Below are 27,880 nucleotides of genomic sequence, written 5' to 3'. Positions count from 1 at the left end.
GGAATATATAAAAGTAAATTTAAGAAAAAAGAGCAGGGCACCATATTGCAGTGGGCATTCTTTTGAATTGATATTTTTCCATTCAGTTTGTTTTAATTGAAATGGTGGTTTATTGTTTTTCTGAGCCACAATCAAATTAGCAGAAAGCAAAGAAAACTTTGTACTTCTGCAAAACTGTGTATCTCGGGCTATCTGCCCTTTGTTAGGTAAGTATACACTTCCTCCTTCTATTAAATCTTTCTTTCACTTCCTTCCCAGGTTACACTCATTTTCCTTTATTCCATGAAAACTCATCATTTTTTTTTAAAGACTTCAGAAGCAGAGGGAGACTTCAAAAGACATTTTCAACATTGGTAGAGGTGAATATTACTTCTCATTTTAATTGTCAATCTGTAAACTAGAAATATATGTATATGTGTGTACATGCATATGCATATATGAACTCACTAAAATGATATTATAATAGAATGAAAACTAATGAGGAAAAAAATATCTAGTGAAGACTCCTGGAAAGAATGGCAAAAGGGAAATAAGAATTCTAATAATCTCTTAAATGATGTGCTAGGAAAAAATAAGTTTTTAGTTTATAATGACTCTGAAGAAGTTCATACTATTAATAGCTACTCTCGGTAGAACATTTTGAAAAACGTTAGTGAAGTCAGCAATGCTTTTTTTTTGTTCCCCACAGGGAAAGTACAACGTGATGCTCTTTCTTTTCATAATTTTAACTAAAGCTACCGGACCGGTGTCAGGCTGATCTCTGCTTCTTTGATGTCCAGCTTTCCTCCAGTGAGCACATTGCATCCCACTTTGAAAAGAACAACTAAAAATGGTAGGATCAAACTCTTGTTTCCTTGGAAAAAAGAAAATGTTTTGGTAAATGAATCTTGTTCAATATTTTGTAATTTGGCTGAGTGTTGTGTTAAATTGCTTGTCTGTGATTTGTTCTCTTTTCTTTTTTTTTAATCCAAGATCAAAAAAGAGAGAATTGCTTATTCTAAATTTTTGCTAGAATGAATGTCAATTTAACTTCAGAATAGAATTTTGACTAGGAGAAATAACTTTTATGAATGACCATGTTCTCTTCCTCTTGTTTTTAACCCTTCAGCTCTTAAAAAATCAGTTTAATCTGATCCCTGGCTTCTCTATGTACGGCATCTCTAAAAAATTTCTGCTTATGTGTGTAAATACTAGAGTGTCTCAGAAGTCTCAGTGCAGTTGTAAACTTTACTTTTACAGTGCATGCATACCCATACATGTATATACATGCACATACATGAGATATACATGCATATATTCCATTTTAATATAGTTTTAATAGCTTTAAATTACACAAAAACTTTTGTGATATAATGTGTGACAAACCAAACACACGCATAAACATGTATATACATACATAAATACACATACCTACGGATATTCACAGGAATATATAGATGAAATAATTTTAATGTAAATATGTATATTTTAATAGCTATATATATATATATATATATATATATATATATATATATATATATATAGTTTAATAGTTCAAAATTAGACTAAAACTTTTGGAACACCAGGACAAACATTGTGTATATACAATGCAGGTCAAGGATGGCAAAAACAAAAAACAAAAGATGGCATGATCTTTATTTCATCTGTGTTGTTGTTTTTTTAATCATGCTGCAAGTCAAATGCTTGAACATGTTTTTGTTATCTATAGTTAGATATATATCAGAGCACATGGAAAACATATTCTGATTTGTAAACAGGAATTCATGTTTTATAGATATTGGTTAATGCTCCATTTTACTCTAAAAAAGAGGGTCTCAGAGATGTTTTGTTGGCTTTTTTTTTTTTTTCCTGAGGCTGGGGTTAAGTGACTTGCCCAGGGTCACACAGTGAGGAAGCGTTCGGTGTCTGAGACCAGATTTAAACTCAGATGCTTCTGACTTCAGGGCTGGTGCTCTAACCACTGCACCACCTGGCTGCCTCAGGTTTTTTGAAAGAATATCTAATTTATATCTCAAAAAAGAAAACTGCTAACATAACTTCCTTACAAATCCAAGCGCTTTATGCAATATTTCATTTAATTCTCACAATAACACTGTGAGAAAGTTAATGTATTATATTCTGAGTTGCTAAGAAGTTGAGTGACCTTCCTAAGGCCATTCAGATAGCAATAGAATGAAATTTGAACCTAGGCCTTCTGTCTATAATCCTTCCTCTCTTCCTCTCTTCTTCCCTCCCTTCTTTCCTTGCTTCTTTCCTTCCAGTCTTCTTTCCCTCCCTCCCTCCTCCTTCCATACACTCTTCTATCTATCCTTGCTTCCTTTCTTCCTTCTTTCCTTATCTCCTTCCCTCTCTCCCTTCTTCCTTCCCTCCCTCCCTTCCTTTTTTCCTTCTTCCTAGTACCTTAAGTTCAAAATGAACTTCCACTTTGTTACCCTGGACATCACTCTGCCTCAGTTTTCTTAACTGTAAAATAGAATTAATGGCATCTACTTCTCAGTTGTTGTGAAGATCAAATAAGACAATATTACACACAATACTTTGCATGGTACCAACACAAATATTAACAAATACTTGCTTCTCCCCATCTTTCTCCTTTTGCTTTCTTCTTTCCTTGAATTCCCATTCTTTCCTCCCTACTTTCCTCTCGTCCTTTCTTTAATTTTGATAATGTTTCCAACACATAAAAAGATCCCCAGTATATTCTGATGGAAGTCCTTCCAAACAGTTAAGTAAAACAGGATAAAAGAAAGATTTTGACCATTAGTTTTGCATTCTAATACTTTAGCAGTTTTTATCTGTTAAAATAAAGAATGTGGAGATGATTGAGTACCAAGATAATTGGTAATACCAGTGTCAACTAATGTTTTTAACCTAAGTTTTGTTGTCATTAAAAATTACAGAGTTGTAATCAATCAACAATCATATTATTAAACATTTAGTTACAATGGTACATGTTGATCATTTGATTCTACTTTGTTCACTCTACAGAGTAGAGATGATACATCACCTCATACAAGTGTTCCAATATTACTATGAAGTTTTCATTTTCCCTGTTCCTTATGTAATATCCCACTGCATTCATGAGTACCTGCAGGTTTTTCAGCTATTAGCTAATATAGGGCCTATTTAGCTTTAGATAGCTTGAAAAGTTGTCCACATTCTTGCATCATTGGATTTTCTTTAATATGTGCCAGACTACTTTGTGCCAGACTGAGAACAGTAAGATAACTAGACTAAAGCCTTGTGCTTCCTCTAACTTGACTCATGACCTAGACCACTTAACCTCATTTCACTTTGGCCATCTGTTAACTAGATTATAGCTCAGAAAAAAATTTCAATTTACTTCTTTTACATCTATAGATCTGAGGAAACCCATACTTGTGAAACTTTGCTGATAAATAGGGGCTTGATGATGTCTCTGTGAAATTGCAAACAAAATAAATAAATAAATGTATCTCATAGTTGAGATCATTAATTTCCTTCCTTCCTTCTTTCTCCCTCTCTCCCTCTTTGTTCCTTTCTTCTTTCCTTCCTTCCTTCTTCTCTCCCTTCCTCCCTCCTTCCCTCCTTCTCTCTCTTTCTTTTTTTCTTTCTTCCTTCCTTCCTTCCTTCTTCTCTCCCTTCCTCCCTCCTTCCCTCCTTCTCTCTCTCTTTCTTTTTTTCTTTCTTCCTTCCTTCCTTTCTTCCTCCTTTCCTCCCTAACAGCAGAAATTATAGACATGTGCCATCATGATCTATAAGAGCATTGATTTCTTTTTTTGCATCTTTTCAAAATTTCATTTTAATAGTATATTATTTTTTCAATTACATGTAAAGATGGTTTTCAACATTCATTTTTGTAAAATTTTGAGTTCCATTTTTTTCCTCTCTCCTTTACCTTCCCCCTTCCCACACTAGCAAACAATCTCATATAGTGTAAATGTATACATTCACTTTTTTTTCCCCCTGAGGCTGGAGTTAAGTGAATTGCCCAGGGTCACACAGCTAGGAAGTGTTAAGTGTCTGAGATCAGAATTGAAGTCGGGTCCTCCTGAATTCAAGGCTGGTGCTCTATCTACATTCACTTTTAAAAATTTCCATATGAGTCACGTTGGGAAAGAAAAATCAGAACAAAAGGGAAAAACCACGAGAAAGAAAATTAAAAAGGGAAAAAGATAAAAATAGTATGCTTTGATCCACGTTCAGTCTCCATAAATCTTTGGATTTAGATGGCATTTTCCTCTAAAGTTTTTTGAAATGTCTTGGATCGATGAATTGCTGAGAAAAGCTAAGTCCATTATAGTTGATCATCACAAAATCTTGCATTTGATATATATATATATATATATATATATATATTGTTTTCCTGATTCTAATCATTTCATTCAGCATCGGTTTGCATAAATCTTTCCAGGCTTTTTTTGAAATCAGTCTGTTCACTTTTTCAACAGTATTCCATTACATTATTTAGCCATTCCATTACCAATTTTTTGCTACCACAAAAAGAACTAAGCGCATTAATTCCTTTTTTTTGACAATAGCTTTTTATTTTTAATATGCAAAGATAGTTTTCAACATTCATCCTGCAAAACTTTGTATACAAAATGTTTCTCCTTCCCCCTCCCCTTACTCTAGAGAGCAAGTAATCCAATATAGATTGAACATGTGCAATTCTTCTAAACATATTTCCACATTTGTCACATTGCATAAGAAAAATCAGATCAAAAAGGAAAAAATGAGAAAGAAGGGGGAGAAAAAGAGAGCAAACAATAACAAAAAAAACCATGAAAATGCTATATTGTGATCCACACTAAATCCTCACAGTTCTCTCTCCGGGTATAGATGGCTCTCTTCATCACAAGATCATTGGAACTGGTCTGAATCATCTCATCGAAAAGAGACACATCCATCACAGTTGATCATCATTTAATCTTGTTTTTGCTGTGTATAATATTCTCTTGGTTCTACTCACTTTACTCAGCATCAGTTCATGTAAGTCTCTCCAGGCCTTTCTGAAATCATCCTCCTGATTGTTTCTTATAGAACAATAATAATCCATAACATTTACATACCATAATTTATTCAGCCAATCCCCAGCTGATGGGCATCCACTCAGTTTTCATTCCTTGCCACTACAAAAAGGGCTGCCACAAACATTTTTGTACATGTGGGTCTTTTCCCTTTTTTCTGATCTCTTTGGGATACATACCCAGTAATGGCACTGCTGGATCAAAGGGTTACGCACAGTTTGATAGCTCTTTGAACATCGTTCCAAATTGAAGAGCATTAATTTCTAAAGAGCAAAGTAACCTAGTAAAAAGTGCTAGTTCTGGAGTTAGAAAATGTGGATTTTAATCCTGGCTCTGTACTAAATCTATGATATTTGTCAAATCACTTTCCCCTCCAAAAACCTCAGTTTCCTAATCTGTTAAATGACTAATTGGCACAGATAACATATAAGGTCCCTTTTGGCTCATAAGACCATGGAGAAAAGTACTACACTAGGAAATATATTTATTTACTGTGTAATGTCCTGTCCCAGTTTGGTTTGTTTACATAATAGAAAGGTGGTTCACACTAAAGTTTCCTGATTGGGTATTAATGATCCCCACCTGCTCAGACTTTCACCTGTATTATGTCTAAGATTTTTTTCTTTTACTACTTTAGTTAGAAAAACAGTATGGAGTGAGCAAAAAATATTTAGATTCTGACAATATGTCATTGTGGGGAAAATGCTTACTATAGTATATAGTACAAGATACCCCCTAATTTGCAGAGAATAAATTTTTGAAATAATATCTAGCATTTATAAAGTACTTTATATGTGTTAACTCATTTGATCCTTACAAAACTCTACAAAATCTTACCAAAAAAATTCTAAGAGAAAGGTACATTATTATTATTATTAATACATTATTATCCACATTTTCTAGGTGAGGCAGACACTTGCTCAGGGTCACTAAAATTTTGGCTGAGGTAGTATTCAAATGCAAGTCTCCCTGACTTTGGTCCAGCTCTGTAGCCACTGAAATCACCCACCACTATCACCATCACCTCAGCTGTCTAAAATCTTCAGAAAAGATAAATCCATGAGTACTTAATAACAAAATTCTAACAAAAAAGTGTTAATATCTCTCCTAAGATTACATTTTTTTAAAATGCACTTTCAATTCTTCTGATTCTTGAGAAGAAAGCCTTGATTAAGTAATAATTCACCTCAATGCAACATTTATTTATGTTCAAAGTGTAATGCTAGATTGGAATTGTCTGTAATAAGCTTCTGCTGATCATAGAAAGGGCAAGAGGACCAAGAGATGATCTAGGATTCTCTGTCCCTAAAATTTCTGTTATGTTTTATTTGGAAACAAAATAGTAAAATCACCCATGAAGAAATTACCTTGCTTGCCCAATTTTGTTCCCTTCTTTTCATGAGGGAGGATCCAAAAACATTAGCTTTCAAGGTTTGGTTTCAAAGTTTTTTCCTGCTGGACAATAAGATGGCTGGCCTAAAAAATAAATTATGATAGTAAAAATGGGGCAAAGCACTTAATTAAAGAGAGCAGGTAATTAGTACTTGAAAGAAAAATTTGCTAGATAAGCCAGTGTAGAAAAAGTAGAAAAATTTCTTAATATGCATCTTTAGTCCCCTGCTTTTGATTCCCAAGTCAGTCTGGCTTCTTCTGGATAGTTGGAGAGCTTGAGCAAATCGAGGTAGTTAAAATATCACTAATATGTAATATAAAAATCATTTTACAATGTTAATCTTTATTTTTAGAATAGTTCTAAAAATCTCCCAGATAATAAAACAATTGATAAATTGTAATATAATATCAATGAAATTTAACAAACATTCATCAAATACCTTCTGTGGAACCAACACTATACTAGGTACGATGGACACAAAGACAAACACCAAAATACCCTGCCCTCAAGAGGCTTATATTCTATGGGAGGGAAAACATGGACATAGAAAATTGAATATAAAATACAAAATAATTTCCAGAAAGAAGTTTTCAAAACTAGGGGTGTTAGGGACAGGATTCTTGTCAGATCCAGCACTCGGGCTGAGCTTTGACGTAAATTAAGTTTTTCATTATTATTATTATTAATAGCTAGCATTTACATAATACCTACTATGTGACTGCTCTGGGCTATTTTAACAAATGTCATTTCATTTAATTTTCATACAAAACCCAGGAAGTAGGTGATATAAGCTTAAACCATTTTTTAAATGATGCATTTTATAGTTGAAGTAGACAGAGATTAAGTGAATGCCCCAAAGTCACACATTTGTATATTTGCACTCAGTCCTTCTTGAGCACTAGGTTCAATGGCCTAACCACTGTACCGACTAGGTGCTTTGAGGTAGAGATAAAAAGGAAGTGTATTGTTGTGCCAGTACAGAGACAGGCAAAGAGATCATTTTGGCTAGAATGTACAATGTGGAATAATATATAATAAATATGGAAAGGGAGGCTGGGTTGTGAAGAACTTTAAAAGTGATATAGGACTTTGGAAATACATGAACTGATGCTGAGCGAATTGCGCCAAACCAGGAAAACATTGTACACAGTAACAGCAAAATGATCAATTGTGGTGAACTTCTGATTCAAGTCAATTCCAACAGACTTAGGATGGAAAATGCCATTCACGTGGAGAGAATTCATATGGATCAAAGCACAGTATTTTCACCTTTTTTTGTTTGCTTGTTTGTTTTTTTATTTCTTGTGGCTTTTTATTTTTTGTCTGATTTTTCTTACACAACATCATAAATGTGGAAATGTGTTTAAAAATATATAAAAATCTATAACAGGTTGCTTGCTGTCTTTCTTCTGGAAGAAAAAATTTGAAACACAAAATATTGTAAAACTGAATGCTGAAAGCTATATGTATTTGGAAAAATAAAATACTATTGAGGGGGTAAAAATATAGGACATATCAACTAAGCAATTTCACATCAAGATCAGAATTTATGGGAAGATTTGCTCCCCTCTGTATGCTTAGAATCTATGCTTAGGATGCTCAGAATCCCAAGATAAGGAAAGGACAGTGTGGATAGAGAGATTGGAAAATCTAAGCCTATGATCCCATGAATAAGCCTTTGCTTGAAGTTCTCTAACAGAAGGGAACCCACTGTCTCCCAAGTACTCCATCTTATTTTTTTCCCAACTTGTTTTCTTTTTATGTGTGTTTTGGAGGCAATCGGGTTAAATTACTTGTCTGCTAGTGGTCACAAAGCTAGTAGGTACCTGAGATCAAATCTGAACTCCAGGGGTGATGCTCTCTGCTGTTCCTTTGTTAGTTTCCTCTGGCTTTTGCAAATAAGCCTAAATTTGCCTCTTTATTTTCTCTTGAATGCTCCTAGTCCATACAGAAAAAAACTAATTCCTTCTGAACATAACAGTCTTTTAAATACTTCAAGACACTTTAACCCTACCCATAAAGTTTTCCCAAAGCTAAACACCCCCTCTTCCCCCCAACACACACTTTCTACTGATCCTATGGCACAATATCAATCCTCTCATCTATCTGCATATATTAGTTTTTTAATCTCTTTCCTAAGAAGAGGTAACCAATAACCATATGAAAAAATGATTCCAAATCACTAATGAATAATATACCAATTAAAACAACTTGAAGGTTTTTACCTCCAAAACATCAAATCGACAAAGATGATTTAAAAAAAAGAAAATAGTAAACCCAGGGGTTGTGAGAAAACAGGCATACATATATTCTGCAAATTGGTACGATCATCCTGAAAAAAAACCTGGCATTATATAAATGACGTCACTAAATTATTCATATCCTTTGATCCATCAAACCTGTTTCTGGGCACATGCCCTAGGGAGGTCAATGACAGAAAGAAACTTCTCCTGTGTTACAAAATAATTGCAGTAGCACTTTTCATGCTAGTTAACACACACAATACACACACACACACACACACACACACACACACACACAATTGATTCATCCATCAAATAGGAAATGGCTAAACAAACAGTGGTATACAGAGGTAAGAAAATAATATTATTTTAATTAATATCATTAATGTAATTATCTTTACTGGTATAAAGAATTTAAAGGAACATAAAAAGGAATAATAAAAAAGTACACAGCAATGTACACAATGACTATAATTATAATGAAAACAACACTAAATACTAGCTGAACTCTGATTAATGACGAAAAACAATTTTAGTGTCAGAGATCAGAGAATGAAACACATTTCCTTGTCTCAGAAGAGAGGTGGAGCACTATAGGTATTAGATTTTATGCTTTTATTACACAAACACAGTTGCTTTATCAGTCAGTTGTGCATAATTTGTGTATATATGTGTGTGAAAGGAAGGTTTAATGTGCGTGCATGGAGAGGGAAGGGGAAGGAAATCACTGTGAGGTAAGAAAAGGGTTTGGGGTGAGCCACGTGGGTGTCTAACAATCAGCCAAAAAGCATTTATAAAGCACTTAGCAACTCCTCTCAGAGGTGGAGTAGAAGTGATTTGATCACCTCATTACCTTCCTCTTTAGATCTGTTTTACCCAGAAACTCTGAGGGTCTTCCCTATCCAGATTGAGATATGAATTCATATATAAACATATATACATATCATCCTGATTTATATTTGGTCCCTGGACCCAGAGGCTCTAGAGGGGAAATGATGCAGATGACTGACTGCACAGCCCTCCCTCCCTTAAATCCAATTCACTTGCATGTCCTGTTATCTTTCATCTCTTCAAGAACAAGAACAAAGAACAAAAAAAACTCTCCCTTTTAAGATATTAGATCAATGTATATATACATATATAATACATATATACACACATGCACATACATACACACATATACATATATATGTGTGCATGTATGTGTATATATATATGTATATGTATACATATATTTTCAGCCTGAGATAACAAGCATTCATAAATATCTACTATGTGCCAGACACTGCTTTAAGTACTAGAACACAAAGAGCAAACTGCCTGCCACATCAGTGTTGACTCACACTGAGCTTACCAAGCTACATCTTTTTCACAAGAATTGTTTGATAGACATATTTCCTCCATCCTATCCACAATTTTTAAAATCTAAATATAGGATTTTATATTTATCTCTATTCAATTTCATGCTATTATGTTTGGTCCAAGTTCTAACTCATTGAAATCTTTTTGGGTCCTGACTCTGGCTACACTCTGAGAAGGAGTCTGCTCTTTTCCTACTCAGAAATTCTGTCCATGGAGTAGCTTGCTAATGTCAATGAGAGTCTGCACTCAGGAGATGAAAAGAATCTAGTCAATGAGACATGAATAAAAATCAGATTCAGAGTTTTTTTTTTTAAGGGAAAATAAACAACTAAATAAAATTTTGAGTTCATAGGCTTGTTGCTGAGAAATTACATGATTATAAATTTTGATTTAGAAGGAACCTTAGACTATGAAAGAAAACTGTTGAATTATGTACTTTATGGTATATATTGGGGCTAAGTGACTTGTCCAGAATCACACAGCTTGTAAATGTCTGAGGTTGGATTTGAATTCAGGTCCTACTGACTCAGGCCATGTTCTATGTGTTGTGCCACATAACTGCTGCCCTCTCATATACATTTTTGTTATTATTAAACAAGCTGTACTTAGAGACATTCACAGTTTTGTATAGAATTCTTTTTTTCTACTGCTTTATATGTGGAAATGCTCATTTTCCAGTGTCTAAATAGTAAATTTAAAAATGCATAAAACATCCCAGTCTCTCAAACTGCCCATATGCCAAACATTAACTTATCCTATTTTTATATTTGTGAGTCTATTGATATAAACAATAGCCAAAACAAAAAGAAACCACAAAAAAACAAAAAACCTAGACATTAAAATTAGAGAGTTCCAGGAAACATCACTTTGCAAGGGAATATAAGTTAACAATAAGCTGGCCTTTCACTTCCACAAATTCTCATCTTGTAGATAAATATGTAAGGCAACATAGTGATGTCTGGGCTAAGTGATTCTACAATAGGCACTTTCATGTTCTGCTTTCTCAGAATGAAAAGATTCAGGGCTTAAGTGTAAGGACAGAAACACCTGTGCATTCAAAGGGAGTGATCCCATTTTCAACATAATTAACTCTCTAATTGAGCATCCAAATTTAGTCAGTGTATTTGCATGAGGAATTAACTATGATTCATTACCAAAGCCTTTCCCATGTAATGGTGTGTTCTTTTCTTACAAATTAAATTACCACAGGATGAATGTCATTTGGCAATTATTGAGAAAACATGCATCATTTATACTAGAGGGAAAAGAAAAAAAAATGTCTCAGTTGATTTACCTCCCAAAAGTAAATTAAACTAAGTGTCTCAAAATTTATTTGCCCCAACAAAGTAAAATAAAGATAAAAGTAGGGGAGAAGTATCTCAAAGTTGATTAACCCAAAAAACCCCCAACAAATTAAAACTTAGATTTTGGGGCATATCTAAAGTAGGTGAAGAACCAGATGGCTTGAAATGAAAAAGGACAGAATATCCAGAGATAGAAATCCCCAGTGGAACAGAGGGAAAAGTTTATATTCTTAAGCCCATTCCAAAAATATCTCCTTAGAGACAAATGCTAAATCCTCAAATATATTCTTAAAAAAAAAAAAAGCAATAAAATTTGAAAAAGGTTCTCTAAGTCTAAAGAATCTTTTTTAAAAGTTGTTCTTTTCATTTTACTGTTGGTATTCAATTGAATTGAACTCTTTGCTTCTTTCATGCTTTTTAGAGAGATTTCCTTCTGATACTAACTTTGAAATATTAATTTTTTCAGCATGGCTTCTTATACAGTGCCATATAACCAGTTTCCCTTAGGCTTATCATATTCCTAAGGCCATTTTGGTTTGGGCTAAGAAATTTGGTCACAGGCCAAGACCAACAAACTCAATTAAAATCAATAAAAAATTTATTATATTGCCACAAGGGAATTATATTAAAACCAATAAAATTTATTAAATATTGATTATGTGTTGTTATTTGTCCTTCTTTCTTCAAGAGTTCCAAGACTGGAACTGGAGGTGATGCCATGACATGCAAATGAATTGGATTTAAATGAGGGAGGGCTGTGAGAGGTCACCTACCTGACTTTTACCTCCAGAGCCATTTGGGTCCAATAGCCAGATATAGATCAGGAGGACTGGAGATGGCTCTGAATGCAATGGGAGTCCTTGGCCTTTTTAAGGCCAGGTCTTCAATAGTTTGACTTCTCAGTTTGACTAAGGCTGCACCCTTAGTCAAGGAAGGGAGAGAGGGAAGAAGGAAGGAAGGGAGGGAGGGAAGAAGGAAGGAAGGAAGGAAGGAAGGAAGGAAGGAAGGAAGGAAGGAAGGAAGGAAGGAAGGAAGGAAGGAAGGAAGGAAGGAAGAAGGAAGGAAGGAAGGAAGGAAGGAAGGAAGAAGGAAGGAAGGAAGGAAGGAAGGAAGGAAGGAAGGAAGGAAGGAAGGAAGGAAGGAAGGAAGGAAGGAAGGAAGGAAGGAAGGAAGGAAGGAAGGAAGGAAGGAAGGAAGGAAGGAAGGAAGGAAGGAAGGAAGGAAGGAAGGGAAAGAAAAGAGGGAGGGAGAGATGGAGGGAGGAGGAAGATTTATCAGATTATTAGTTCCCCCAATCCTCTCAGGGGATTAAAATTCCTCATATTTCATGAGGAAAAAAAATGAGTATATTCATCAAAAGTTTCTATCATTCTCATCTAAAAGTTCCCTAATGTCTCAAGCCACTATTTCTGTCTTCTCTTCTGTCTCATATGATGAGGATCCAATACTAGCACCTTTTCAAGCTCAATTTAAGGATGAAATGAGGTGCTTGTACTTACAACACTGAACAAAGAGATTTATTTTTCCCTAACAAAGCAAGGATATGCCACAAAGATACAAGGCCTTTTAGTTTCTCTGGATATGACCCCCCCCTCATTTCCATCTGGAAACTGGGTATAATCAGTAAGTTTTCAAGGTATAAAGAGGCCCTGACTGTACAAAGTTGGGGCCTTTTACATCCTCAAACCAGTAAACTTAATCAGGGAAGGTAGGATCAATTCTCTCAGGGAAGCTTTGTCAGGAAAACAATGGTTCTGATTTCATTTCATTCTGTCTTCTCTAAGAGATTGCCCTCTCTAGCACCTTAACAGTCTCATTTATCTTGAATCTCTTTGTCTACTGATTGCTTCCTAACTGCACAACAATATCTCTTTTATCCTCAAAAGCCCTCTGTTGTTCTGTACATCCCATTAGTCCAATATTTTTCCTCCTTGTAGCTAAACTTGAGAAATTTTTCTACCATAGATGACTCCAGTTTCTTTCTTCTTAATCTCTTTACCCTTTATTGGATTCAAGTCATGTCCAGTAGTGATGTGGGATATCTTACAGGGCTCTGTCCTGGGCTCTCCTCTTCTCCCTCTACTATTTCATTTGATGATTTCATCATCTATCATGGACTCAATTATTATCTCTATGCTAATGATTCTCAAATCTCTTCATCCTGCCTTAATGTCTCTGCTGACCTCCAATCTCATATAACCAACTGCCAAATAGATATTTCAAATTGGATATCCTATAGACATCTATAAAAAAATTTTAATTTATGGAATAAGACAAGTATTTCCATAACAGCACAATTTTTAGATGATTGCACGTGAAATTGTTAATCTAGTATATACACTTGCTATTCCTCTTAAATATATGTCTATTATATAATTTTTTCCTTTTTTTTTCTTTTGTCCCCTTCCCTCCAAAGATGGCAACACACACACACACACACACACACACACACACACACGCAGATAGATAGATAAAGTCATTCTATATATACTTCTATTTATCAGTTCTTTCTAGTACACTCCTCCTTAAGGTATTTCCTTGGATCTCTTTTTTACTGCACTCCTAATCAGTAATGATTAGTAATGATTGGCTGTCTCATTTTCTGCTATGTACACTAACTTCTTGGAAAAGATCTGATAGACTAATCCAAGCCAATTGTTAACTACTGAAAACTGCTCAATATGGTCCTCCATCCAAAGGTAACATTAACTTTACTTATCTTAAAGATAATTAAGGTATGGGACTTGGTATTCATATGGAATAGTGAAAAGAAGACTGGACTGATGTGTAAGAAGTCTGAGATAGCAAGTTGTATGTAATAATAGATTTGCAATTTCATGTACATCATCTGTTTTGCTACATTATGTTGTGAAAGTACTAGTTTCATAAATTTAAAAAAAGATTTTAAAATTTAAAATTAAAAAATTTTAAATATTAAAATAAAATCTTAATAATAAAAGTTAAATATTTAATAAAAATTCAATGTTAAAAAGTAGTCTAGGTTTCAATTTCATCTCATTAAAAGCAGTTAAGTTATAGTAAAAAGGGAATTCTCTCCGAAGTCACAGAACCTTGGTTGACATCCTCCCTCTGAAATTTCCTGTTGTATGACTGTATGTTGTATGATTGACTATATGTTGTATGATTGAAAGACTTTTACCTCAATAGGTTTTGATTTCCTGGTCTGTAAAATGGAAGGTATTTTTTTTTATTTCATTCATTCTTTTATTTATTTAATATTTTCCCCAGTTATATTCAAAACAAAAATTTTTTTCACATTTGTTTTTTGAACTTTTTGAGTTCTAAGTTCTCTCCCTCATCCCCATCAACAATTAAGAAATCACATGTGAAGTTATGCAAAACATTTCTATAAAAGTCAAGTTGTGAAAGAAAACATAGATCTCCACCATTATGAAAATAAAAACCCTCAAGAAAAGTTAAGTTAAAAGAGAAATAGAGAATGCTTGAATCTATATTCAGACATAATCAGTTCCTTCCCTGAGAATGGATAGGATTTTCATCAGAAGTCCTCTAGAGTAAGCACGAATACTGCTGAGAATAATGTCATTTACAGTTGGTCATCCCAAAACATTGCTATTACATTGTATACAATACATTTCACTTTGAGTTCATGGAGCACTTTTCAGATGTTTTTGTTTGTTTGTTTCTGAGAGCATCCTTCTCATCATTTCCCATAGGATAATAATATTCCATCACAAGCAGTTTATTGAGCCATTCCCTAATTTATGGGTATCCCCTCAATTTCCAATTTTGTTTTGCCTTGAGAAGAATAAGAATATTTTTTGTACATATAGGTTATTTTCCTATTTAAAAAAAAACTCTTTGGTATTCATGCTTAGTAGTGGTGGTGTTAAGTCAAAGAATATGAAAAATTTATAGCCCTTTGAACAAGGTATCTTTTGATCATTTACCGACTGGGGCATGGCTCTTACTTTTTTTTTTTTTTTTTTAAGCTGAGGCAATCAGGGCTAAGTGACTTGACCAAGGTCACATAGCTAGGAAGTGTTAAGTATCTGAGGTCAGATTTGAACTCAGGTCTTGCTGACTTCAGGGCTAGTACTCTATCCACTACACCAACTAGCTGCCCCATGGCTCTTTTTATAAATTTGACTCAGTTCTCTCTGTGTTTGAGAAATAGGCTTATCAGAGAATTCAAAATTCTTTCTACAATAACTCTTGCTAACTGTATTTCCCCTTCTCTCTCTCCTCTCTTCTCTGTATTTCTTCTCTCTCTCCTTTCACCCTGTTTTCAAAAGTTTTTGATACTGATCACTACCTCCCTCAATATTCCCTTTCTTTTATCACCTCCTCTCCTTCCCATATCCCATTCCCTTCCTATTTTCCTGCAGGGTAAGATAGATTTCTATATCCCTATTGAGTGTGTATATTCCTAGTTGAGCCAGTTCTGCTGAGAGTAAGGGTCACTTATTCACCCTCTCCTCCTCTTCTTCCCCTCCACTCTATAAGCTTTTTCTTGCCCTTTTTTTATGACAGATAATTTGCACCATTCCCCTACTCCCTTTCCCTTTCTCCCATTATATCCCTCTCTCACCCCTTAATTTCATAATTTTTAAAAAAAGATAAAGTGGAAGATTTTGATAAGATGCCCTGAGATCTGCACTGGATCAATTATCATATTTATATCACCCTATAATTATTATAACTAAGATGTATATAGAGCTTATTAAGCGCCAGACACTATGCTAATGCACTTTATAATTATTAACCAGTTTAATCCTCACAACAACCGTGGGACGTAAGTGCTCATTTATAGATAAGAAAAATGAGGCATATGAGTGTCTAGGGTCACAGAGCTAGTAAGCATCTGAGATTTTGAACACCTAACATCAGGTTGGTATTCTATTCACTGCACCATCTAGCAGCACATTTTATTTTCCTTTATATCTATTGTGAATAAAGGTATAATGACATAGAATAAATACTAATTCATTTTTTTCTAGATACGTGATCCTGCAGTGAGAAGCTATAGAGCATAGTTGATAGAAGGCCACCCACCTTTGTGTAAAGAAAACCAGAATTGAAACACATACTAAATAAATGATTATTGGCAATCATTTAACCTGTCAGTGCCCTACCAGGGCTTCTCAGACTTTTTCCATTCACAACCACTTTTCATCTAAGAAATTTTTACATGATCCTAAATATGAAGGTATGTAAAATAGGTATACAAATCAAACATTTACTGATAAAATCATAATTTTGTGATCTGCACATTCAGTTACCAGACCCCTTATAGGCTCACAAGCCACAGGTTAAGAAGCTGGACTCAAAGCAACTAAGACTGCAAATTATAGAGGAATTATCAATTTACATTGATGAAAGAGAACTCTATATATCTTAGGATCATAGATTTGGTAACAAAAGTTTCCATTCCTAGAGATTCCAGTACTCATGTGTCCTCCTAAACAAACTAAAGAAATGAAATGTTAATTAAAAGAATTGCAAGTTAAAGAATAATGAATGCTATGAATAGATCATATCATTTGAATTTACATTTTTGAAGACATATGTGTGTACATACACATAAAATAATATGGTAATTGGTTCTAATCAATGGAAATATGTAACAAAAATTCAAATATTTCCATCACTTCACCCTGCTCATTAATTGTGCTAATAGGGATCTAGCTGTATAAATAATAAACTAGCGATGTAACTAGAATTACACAATATTTAAGATTATTCACTTGCAAGGCCTGACTTACACAACATCATATATTTATTAAATGTCAGGCATGGTGTTAAGCTCTGAAAATACAAAAAAGAGATGAAAGACAGTACCCATTCTCAAAAAGTTCATAATCTAATGAGGGAAGGAATATGCAAAAATATATATGTACAAAAGAAGCTATATTCAGGATAAATCGGAATAATTAACAGAGTGAAGGCACTGAAATTAAAAGGAATTGGGAAAGACTTTTTGTATGAGATGGGATTTTAGTTCAGACTTAAAAGGAAATGAGTGAAGCCAGAAGGCAGAGATGAGGGAGGAACCAGGAGGAGAATGTTCCAAGAATGGGAGATGATCGGAGAAAATGCCTGATACAGTGTCTTGTTTATGGAACAGCTAAAAACACAGTGTCACTGGATCAAAGAGTTTGTGGTAGGGAGAAAAGTTGGAAATGTAAGAGGGTCTAGGTTGTAAAGGGCTTTGAATGCCAAACAAAATTTTATATTCAATCCTAAAAGTGAAAAGGAGTCCTTAGAGTTTATTGACATATTATAACACGGTGGATCTGTCTTTTCACTTTAGTGAAATTCACTTTAGTGGCTGAATGTAAGGTGGATCAGGATGGGGAGAAACTTGGGGGCAGGTAGACCTATCAGTTATTGTAATAATCCAGATATGGATGATAAAGAACTACACTAGAGTGATGGTAGAATCAGAAGGGAGAAGGGAGAAGAGATATTGCAAAGGTGAAATCAACAGGCCTAGGCAAAAGATTGATGGATGAGGCATGGTGAAGAACCCAGGATTCTTCTGTATGACAGCCTATAGAATTAGGCAGATGATGTTATCCTCTTCAAGTAATATGGAAGGTAGAAGGTGAAGCTGGTTTAGGGGGAAAGATAATGAATTCCGTTTTGTACAAATTAAATTTAAGATGTCTACCAGATAACAGTGGGAGTGAGATTGGAGTGAGACTCTCAGGAGTAGAATAGGTAAATTTGAGAATCATCATCATAGAAATGGTAATTAAATCCATAGAATTAGATGAGATCACCAGGTGAAGCAGTATAGAGGAAGAAGAAGAAAAAAAAAAAAGACCCACAACAGAACCCTGAGAGATAGCTATGGTTAGAAGGAATAATGTAGAGGAGGAACCAGTAAAGGAGACAGAGAAGGAGCAATCAGAAAACAAAAAGATAGCAATCAGGAGAACCAGGAAAGAATGATTTCCAAAAAACCTAGAAAGGAGAGAGTATCAAGAAAGTCAGAATGATCGATATTTTTAAAAATGTGAATGTGCCATCACTCTGAAGGCTCAGAGCATTTCAGAATGAGAACCATGTGGTTAAGATTTTTATTGAAAAAAATGGCTGTAACAAATAGAAATTAATTTCATATCTCTCTAGGATCTGTACGCAATTTATTTGCTCTCTTCTTCTGTTATTCTTTCAGGTGTTGCTCATGCGGAAATTATATAGACCATTCCTTATTCTCTTTCACCTGTTCCTATGGTGCAAACTTCCTGGAGCTAGATGGTTTCCTAAAACCTTGCCTTGTAACGTCACTCAGAACATTATGGAAGCCAGTGTAATGGTGAATTGCAGCAATAAACATCTCACAGAAATCCCAAAAGGAATTCCTTACAATACAACCAACCTGACTCTCACCATCAATCACATACCAAAAATTACCCCAAGCTCCTTTGATGGCCTGAAAAATCTGGTGGAAATTGATTTCCGATGCAATTGTGTTCCCGTCCGAATAGGGCCAAAAGACCACATATGCCTCAAAAGGCCAAAAATCAGTTTTGGCAGCTTTAAAAATCTCACTAATTTGAAGTCACTGTATTTGGATGGAAACCAACTCTCTGAAATACCTTTAGGCCTTCCTTCCAATTTGCAGCTACTGAGTCTTGAAGCAAACCACATCTCTTCCATCACCAAAGAGAACTTGACTGAGTTGGACAACCTAGAAATTCTCTATCTGGGCCAAAATTGTTATTTCCGTAATCCCTGCAATGTTTCTTTTTTTATAGAAAAAGATGCCTTTCAGAGTCTAAGGAATTTAACAGTCTTATCCCTAAAGGCTGACAATTTAACTACTGTTCCCACTATTTTACCATCCAGTTTAAGAGAGCTCTACCTTTATAACAATATTATCCAAAGCATTGAAAAGGACGATTTTCGAAACCTCAACCAATTAGAAATTCTTGACTTGAGTGGAAATTGCCCTCGTTGTTTCAACGTCCCATTTCCTTGTATCCCTTGTCCAAATAATAGTGCATTAAAGATCCATAAAAATGCTTTTGATTCCTTAACTGAATTAAAATTTTTGCGTCTCCATAGTAATTCACTCCAGAATATACCTAAGAGTTGGTTTAAAAACACCAAAAAACTTGAAGAACTTGACCTTTCCCAAAATTTCCTGGCCAAAGAAATTGGAGATGCCAAGTTTTTATATTCTCTTGGCAGTCTCATAAAACTGGATTTGTCTTTCAATTATGAACCACAGATCTACCGTGCTTATTTGAATTTGTCAAAAGCATTTGCTTCCTTGAAAAATCTGAAAATCTTGAGGCTTAAAGGCTATGTCTTTAAGGAATTGAAAAGTAACGATCTCTTGTCCTTACAGAAGCTCTCACATCTTGAAGTGTTGGATCTTGGCACTAACTTTATTAAAATTGCTGAATTGGGTATGTTAAAAAAATTCCAAGCTCTAAAAAACATTGATCTTTCTGTTAATAAAATATCTCCTTCTGGTGAGACAAGTCAAAATGGATTTTGCTCAATGTCCAGGACTTCTACAGAGTTCCATGTTTCCCAAGGATTTGAATCCATGCATTATTTCAAATATGATGAGTTTGCTCGAAGTTGCATGTTTAAAAACAAAGAGAAACCTTCTCTCTCATTGATCAATAATGACTGTCAGTCATATGGAAAATCTTTGGATTTAAGCAGAAATAATATATTTTTTATCAATCCTAATGATTTCCAGGACCTTTCTTTTCTGGAGTGTCTAAATCTATCAGGAAATAGCATTAGCCAGACTCTCAATGGCAGTGAATTTCACCCTTTAGGGAAATTGAAATACCTGGATTTCTCTAACAACAAACTTGATTTGCTTCACCCAACAGCTTTTCAGGAGCTGCAAGAGCTAGAAGTTCTAGATATTAGTGGTAATAGTCATTATTTTCTGTCAGAAGGGATCACTCATATGCTCAATTTCACCAAGAATCTCCCTTTTTTGAAGAAATTGATGATGAATGGGAATGCTATCTCCACCTCCACCAGCACAAAAATGGAAAGTGAATCTTTAAGTGTTCTGGAATTCCGAGGAAATCGTTTAGATATTTTATGGAGAGATGGAGATAACCGATATTTGCAGTTCTTCAGGAATCTGAACAAGCTGGAGGAGTTAGATATTTCTGAAAATTCCCTCAGTTTTTTGCCTCTTGGAGCATTTGAGGGCATGCCTCCAAATCTGAAGACTCTCTTCTTGTCCAAAAATAATTTTAAGTTTTTCAGCTGGGACAGACTCATCTACCTTAAGAATCTGGAGACACTGGATCTCAGTTACAACTATCTGACCCGTGTTCCTGAGGTATTAAGCAACTGTTCCAAAAGTCTCAAGAAACTGATACTTAATAATAACTATATCCATCACCTGACAAAAAATTTTCTCCAGGATGCTTTTCAGTTGAGATATCTGGACCTTAGTTCAAATAAGCTTCGCATCATTCAGAAGTCTAGCTTCCCAGAAAATGTCCTTAACCAGCTTGATATGCTACTGTTACATGGCAACAACTTTATGTGCAACTGTGATGCTGTATGGTTGGTGTGGTGGATTAACCAAACAGAGGTCACTATTCCTTATTTGGCCACTGAAGTGACCTGTGCAGGACCAGGAGCACACAAAGGCCAGAGCTTGATTTCACTCAATCTATATACCTGTGAGTTAGATTTGATTAATTCGATTCTATACACTGTTTCAGTATTCATCATTCTTTGCCTGATGGTTGTTCCAGTCACAAACCATTTGTATTACTGGGATGTATGGTACAGCTATCATTTCTGCAAAGCCAAATTAAAGGGATATCAGCGCCTAGTTTCACCAGATTTTTGTTATGATGCTTTTATTATCTATGACACCAATGATCCAAAGGTGACAGAATGGGTTTTCCAAGAGCTGCTGGAAAACATTGAAAGCCAAGGAGAGAAACAATTCAATTTGTGTCTTGAAGAACGAGATTGGTTGCCAGGAAAACCAGTTTTGGAAAACCTTTCCCAGAGTATACAACTAAGCAAAAAAACAGTATTTGTGATGACAAATGCCTACGTCAAGTCAGGGAGTTTTAAGACAGCATTTTACTTGTCACATCAAAGGCTCATAGATGAAAAATTAGATGTAATCATTTTGATATTTCTTGAAAAAACTCTTCAGAGATCAAAGTACCTCCAACTCAGAAAAAGATTGTGTAAGAGGTCGGTCCTTGAGTGGCCCACCAATCCACAGGCTCATCCTTATTTCTGGCAGTGTTTGAAAAATGCCATAGCCACAGATAATAACATGGTTTACAGTAAGGTGTTCAAAGAGACTCTCTAGCCCTTGTTTTCACAAACAGTGAAAAAAGTTATCAGTTTCACATGGGATGTGAAGACTTGCCCCATTGCCAAATTCTTATCATTGTACCCAGAGTTGAGGAATCTCCTAAAAAACATATGAACATAAAATCATATGAACATAATATCTTGGGAACTTCTAGGAAGGCGCATGGGATCTAAGTGGATAAATAGTATTTCCTGTTGTTTTCAAGTATTCTTTACTTTTTTACTTATTTTCTTTTACTTCTTGGTTTTTTTATCATAATTTTTTCCTGAAATTTTGGCTCTTCGGTGATACTTTATCTCCAAGTAGTTTTAATTTCTCAAGGTCCATGAAAAAGAATAAACTGATTTTGGTCAAAGGTCCTGAGTTAAAAATCCCACCTCTAATGGTTATCTATGTGATTGAGCAAATCTCTTATACCTCAGTTTCCTCATCTGTAAATTGAAGGGATTGGATTAGATGATTTTTCAGTCTCTTTTCAGTTTCTTTTCTTTCTGATCCAATGACCCTAAGCAAAATATTATAAGGAGGGAAGACTCAGAAATCCAGAGTTTTATTCCTTCCACGACTATGACAATTCTGCTGTGAGTCAAATGCTGACTTGCCACATAAAAAGATTTTTAATCTACCCAATAATTGAGTCCACAGAGTTTAAATTATAGTTAGTATTAATATTGAAAAGAACTTTATAAATTATATCTCATTTTATCCTTACAATAGACAGGTGTTATTATCCTCTTATACAGATGAGGATACTGTGACAAATAAAGGCTAAGGGACCTTTATTTATTAAAACCTTTATTATATATAACTTTTTTTTATAAAGGTTAAATGCTGCCCAGGGTCATAAAGTCAATCAATCTATCAATAAATTTTTATTAAATGTCTAATACGTGTCAGACACTGTATTATACACTGAAAGTGTCAAGCTGAATTTGAACTTGGGTTTTTTTGACTCTTGGATCCAGTGTTCTAACTACTGTGCCATGTGTCTACATGATACCAAAATAGTGAAGCTCTAGAAATTCATTTCTTAAAAAGAAGTTACCCAAAAAATCATTTAGCCCTGAGTAATCAATCCACTAGGTTTAATGGTTCCTTGACTAGTTGATTCTGCATTTTATAGCTACCCAATCTATTTCATGCAGACATGGTCTCTGTTTTCTTTTCCTTCATGATCTGATACAGAGTTTCATGGGAATATAATGAACAAAAGTTGTATGCTTAATGGAAGCATCCCAAGCTAAAATGGAAAAATTTCTGAAACCATTCAGCTATTTCTCTAAGTAATGCTCTTCATTTTTGATTAATCTTCCTGTCAATTATTTTTTTTATTTGGGCTAACACATACTGCACACATAGTAAATACTGCTTTTTCCAAAGAATTATTATCAATACTGTTTAGATTAGGGGCATCTGTGAGTACCAAAGATTCTGGCAAATGGAAATGGACTCTTTTAGTCTGACAAACTTGAGTGTGTGTCTAAGGACTTTGTTATAGGTAGAATACCAAGATGCAGAGCACATCTTTTTTTTTTTTAATTCAGTTCAAAACAACAGAAATCTACTAACTTGTTAATGAGAAAATAAAAGAACATTTTAAACTTTGGGTTTAGTTCTTTTTATAACAACAAAGTCCTTCATTATATACTCTTAGAAAGGTCCAATACTAAAGTAAGATTGAGAAAACTCTCAGTCTCTGAAGATGAAAGAATAATATAATAAAATTCTGGGTTCTAGTGTCAAGCTAATTATATATAATTAAAAAAAATTTCTAAGAAAGTATACAAATAAACTAAATTACCTTGCAGTGGCATACCAATCCAATCTAGACAATAGTAATTTAAGTGGTACTAATATAGTAGCGCTTATACATACATGGCATTAAGCTAGATTCTGGGATGACAAAAACAACATTAAAAAATAGTCCCTATCTTCCAACGCTTATATTCTCTATGACTAATTAAGCAAACGCTCATGATCTGCTGGAGATTGATTCACTATCTACTGGAGAAAGCTGAAAAACATCTGAGAACCTGAGGAAGGCAGTATACTAGGGGAGAATGGATGGTTGGGCCAGATTCTCAAGAATTCTGGGTTCAAATTTTGTCTATTGTACTAGTAAATTTGGTAACCAAGGACACATGTTAGTCACTGGAAACCTTTGTTCCTTTATCTATATAATGGGGATTGCAATGAGGAGCTTACTATTCTGCATGATTTTTATCTAATTTTCCTATGCTGTAGGTATACAAGGTAATTGAGAAGACGAAATAAAAATAAATGTACTTAACAAGTGCTTTATAAAATGCAGAACACTCATCAAATACCATCCCTTATCAAGTCCATACAAAGGGAAAAAATTGGATGTAGCTGATACATTGACCCAACTTGACAAAATAAAATTAACAGGATGCTTTAACATGATCAGATAAATTCAAATAATCTGAAGAATATAACTTTTACGCCAGAAGTTAGAACCTTTAAAACAAAAGGTCCCAACATCTTTAGGAAAATTGACATAACAAAAGTAGGAAAGGCATACTGGAGCAGCATCAAACCCATCCCTCATAGAAACATCAAGTATCTGGGACAGATGGAGAAACAAATTAACTTCAAAAGTAAATTGACATTTATACACCTTGTTTTTGACATTCTGGGGAGAAAAATACTTCCTTCGAAACATATACAAATCAATAAAACTTCAGTTTTTGAAAGCTTAATTCACTTTATTGCCACTGTCAAATAGTTGTAAATTACAAAATCTTTATGAATTAATAGAAAAAGAAAAGAAACAAAACAAAACAAGAATATTGTTTGAATTCTTATGGTGGATCGTTGATTGAATCACTTGAATTCTTAAACCAACAAAAGTTCTTTTGACAGTTGAGAAACTGAACATTAACAGGGTGAGTACCCCCCAAAAATCCTAAATTCAATAAATAAATATATACATACATATATATATATATATAAGTTTATATAAATTAAGAAACATATAAAGAGAATAATTCCATTTGTTTCTCAGACTACTGACTTCAAGAGAATTTAAGCTCAGAGGGCATTGTGACATTTGAAAGATTGCATATATTTTTTTCTCTTTTCCTAGAGTATTAGTTTTGCTAACATATTGCTCTCCTTGTACTAATTCTTCCTGAAAATACAAACAGTCTTCATATTCAAACAGAATAGGAAATAGACATTGTATAAGTTAGTTTCAAAGATTGCCTTTTTTAATGATTGGACATAATACCTTTGTTATGAGATGACTGTGTTGTTTTAGGTGTTTATCAGCATTTTTCTCAGCAGAGATGCAGATGGACAAACTTTTTTTAAAAAATAAGGCATTTGGAGCATGACCAGGAGATCATTATACATTTCAACAACAATACTATGATGATCAATTCTGATGGACATGGCCCTCTCCAACAATGAGATGAACCAAAGCAGTTCCAATAGAGCAGTAATGAACTGAACCAGCTACACTCAGTGAAAGAACTCTGGGAGATGAGTAATGAACCACTATATAGAATTTCTAATCCCTCTACCTTTGTCCACCTGCATTTTGGATTTCCTTCACAGGCTAACTGTACACTATTTCAAAGTCTGATTCTTTTGTACAGCAAAACAACTGTCTGGACATGTATACATATATTGTATTTAATTTATACTTTAACATATTTAACATGTATTGGTCAACCTGCCATCTGGGGGAGGGGGGGGGGTGAAGGAGGGAAAAAATTGGAACAAAAGGTTTGGCAATTGTCAATGATGTAAAATTACCCATGCATATATCTGGTAAATAAAAAGCTATAATTAAAAAAAAAAATAAGGCATTTGTGAGAACATTGCATTTTTTGGACCTTAAGGCTAAAACCAAGTGTGAAACAAAATGAAATCTTTAAGTTTTGACAGACCTTTTCTTTCTTTACCTTGTTACAAATCTCTTTCATATGATCATGTATTCCTTTTAGCAGTGAATGGATGCTGATCAATAGTTTTATATTCTGCGATCTGATGAAAATATCTTTTAAGTTATTTGTTTTCATATCTTATTTATCATTTATGGTTCATTTAAATGGTTTATCATTTATGGTTTATTTAACCATTACAATCCATAAAGTAACACATTTTGTCTTGTTTTCCTGGAATCCTAAAATTGATTTGAAATAAATTATTTTAAAATATTGAATAGTTTGTCTTTTTTTTCTGGACTTTTTACAGTAGTTCTGTTTAGGAAACAATTCTGACTTTTATTGTATGTAATTATTATTTTACAGTTAGCACATAGATTTTTTTTAATTCTGTTAAAAAAAAAAAACCCACGAGAAAACTAAGAGTTTTGTTATTTAAAAAAATAAAGAAAATTTTAAACTCTGGTTTAGTTTCTTGTACAATAAAGTATCTCATTATTAGTTCTTTGTTGTCCACAGAGTAGCTTACTTTTTTTTAATAGTATTTCATTTTTCCAAATACCTATAAAGATAGTTTTCATTGTTCATTTATTTTTTAAATTTTTCATAGCTTTTTATTTTTTCAAATATATGCAAAAACAGTTTTCAGCACTCTCCTTTGCAAAACCTTGTGTTCCAAATTTTTCTCCCTCCCTCACTCCCTTCCACCCCCTCCTGCAAATAGCAAACAATCCAATATAGATTATATACGTGCAGTTCTTTCAAACATATTTCCATATTCATCATTCTGCACAAGAAAAATCAAATCAAAAAGTGAAAGAAAAAACTAGAAAAAATAAGGCAAACAACCAACCACAAAAGTGAAAATACTATGCTTTGATACATATTCAGTCTCCATAGTTTTCTCTCTCTAGATGTAGATGGTTCTTTCCATCCCAAGTTTATTGAAATTGCCTTGAATCACCTCATTGTTGAAAAAGAGCCAAATCCATCACATCAATGTTCATTTTTGTTAGACTTTGTGTTCCAAATTTTTCTCCCTCTCTCCCTTACTTCCCTCTTCCCCAAGACAACTAGCACTCTGACATAAGTTAAATGTGTGTAATTCTTTTAAATATATTTCCACATTTGTTGTATTGTGCCAAAAAAAAAAAAAAAAAAAAAAAAAACCTAAAGGGGGAAAACAACACACACACACACACACACACACACACACACACACAGAGCAACCAAAAAAAGGAGTAACAACAAAAAAGGAGAAGATACCATGTTTCAATCCACATCCAGTCTGCACAGTTCTCTCTCTGGATGTGGATGGCATTTTCCATTCCAAGTTATTGGAAATGCCTTGCATCACTGCATTGTTGAGGAGAGCCAAGATAGAATGACTTATTGAACAGGGAGGTTATGAAGCTCAAATGAGACAATGAATATGAATCACTTTTCAACCCCACTTTTCAAACCTCAAAAAATAAATACCATCTATTATAGTTGCTATTGTTTTTTCACTGAAATCTGTGCAGTAGCAAGCCATGTTACAGTAGGATCCTGGCAAATGGAAATGTACTTTTTTTAGTCTGTCAACCCTCAGCAGGAGGCCAAGGAAATTGTTATAGATGGAATATCAAAATGCCCAAGCACAAGGATTTTTTAAAACAACAGAAACTCAGAAACTCTTAATTAGAAAATAAGGAAAATTTTTACTGTGGGGTTAATTCTTTATACAACAAAATTCCATTCTTAAGAGGTCCAGGGCTTTAAATACAGAAACTAAGTAATCAGACTCTGATGATGAAAGAATGGTAAAGACCTGGGTTCTAGTCCCAATTTAATCATGTATAATTTGAAAATCTATTTTTTCCTAATAAATTATACAAATAAAATTAGATTGTAATCCAATCCAATCCAACAACATTTATCCAATCCAATCCAATCTAACCAGTAATAATTTAAGTGTCTACTATTGTTAAAGGCTGTTAATGGCTTCCCTAAACTTGTCTTTTTGAGTTGCCATATTTTTCAGAAACACTGGCCCCAGATCATGCAGAAAGACCTGAATGTCTCATGGACAAATGCCTCACCAACTGGCGAGTTGATATAATTTGTTTTTTGCACCCTAAACTGCACCCCTCTGTGTCCTTGGGAGGCAAGACAGGTGCCAGCCAGTCTGTGCCAGGCTGGGAAACTGCTTGTGCATCTGGGGCTTTTGCAGATAAGCTGGCCCTCCTATATTAGTCTAGCAATTCCCAAGGAAAAAGAATTTGACTTTTGCCATCACCTTGCTCCTTTTGTGGAGGGGTTACTATACCTTTCTCATAACATGTCTTGCCCCTTCTC

At 34.3% G+C, this 27,880-nt stretch overlaps 1 protein-coding gene across 2 annotated transcripts; it reads left to right on the top strand.

Annotated features, from left to right (window-relative positions):
* The first annotated feature begins 252 nt into the window (after nucleotides 1–252).
* Nucleotides 253–25,816, top strand: TLR7 (toll like receptor 7). 2 transcript variants are annotated; one of them, XM_074299999.1, is made up of 4 exons: nucleotides 253–359; nucleotides 689–832; nucleotides 16,294–16,502; nucleotides 18,477–25,816. In XM_074299999.1, the coding sequence occupies exons 3-4, from the start codon at nucleotides 16,485–16,487 to the stop codon at nucleotides 21,624–21,626; spliced, it is 3,168 nt and encodes a 1,055-aa protein (XP_074156100.1). In that variant the 5' UTR covers nucleotides 253–359; nucleotides 689–832; nucleotides 16,294–16,484; the 3' UTR covers nucleotides 21,627–25,816. The 2 variants fall into 2 exon arrangements, with proteins under 2 accessions (XP_074156100.1, XP_074156101.1); XM_074300000.1 differs by lacking the exon at nucleotides 16,294–16,502.
* Nucleotides 25,817–27,880: the final 2,064 nt, after the last annotated feature.

The sequence above is a fragment of the Sminthopsis crassicaudata genome, chromosome 3, assembly GCF_048593235.1.
Source record: "Sminthopsis crassicaudata isolate SCR6 chromosome 3, ASM4859323v1, whole genome shotgun sequence".
Classification (NCBI taxonomy): Eukaryota; Metazoa; Chordata; class Mammalia; order Dasyuromorphia; family Dasyuridae; genus Sminthopsis; species Sminthopsis crassicaudata.
Note: the sequence above shows the minus strand (reverse complement) of the source record. Positions and strands in the feature narration are given on the sequence as shown.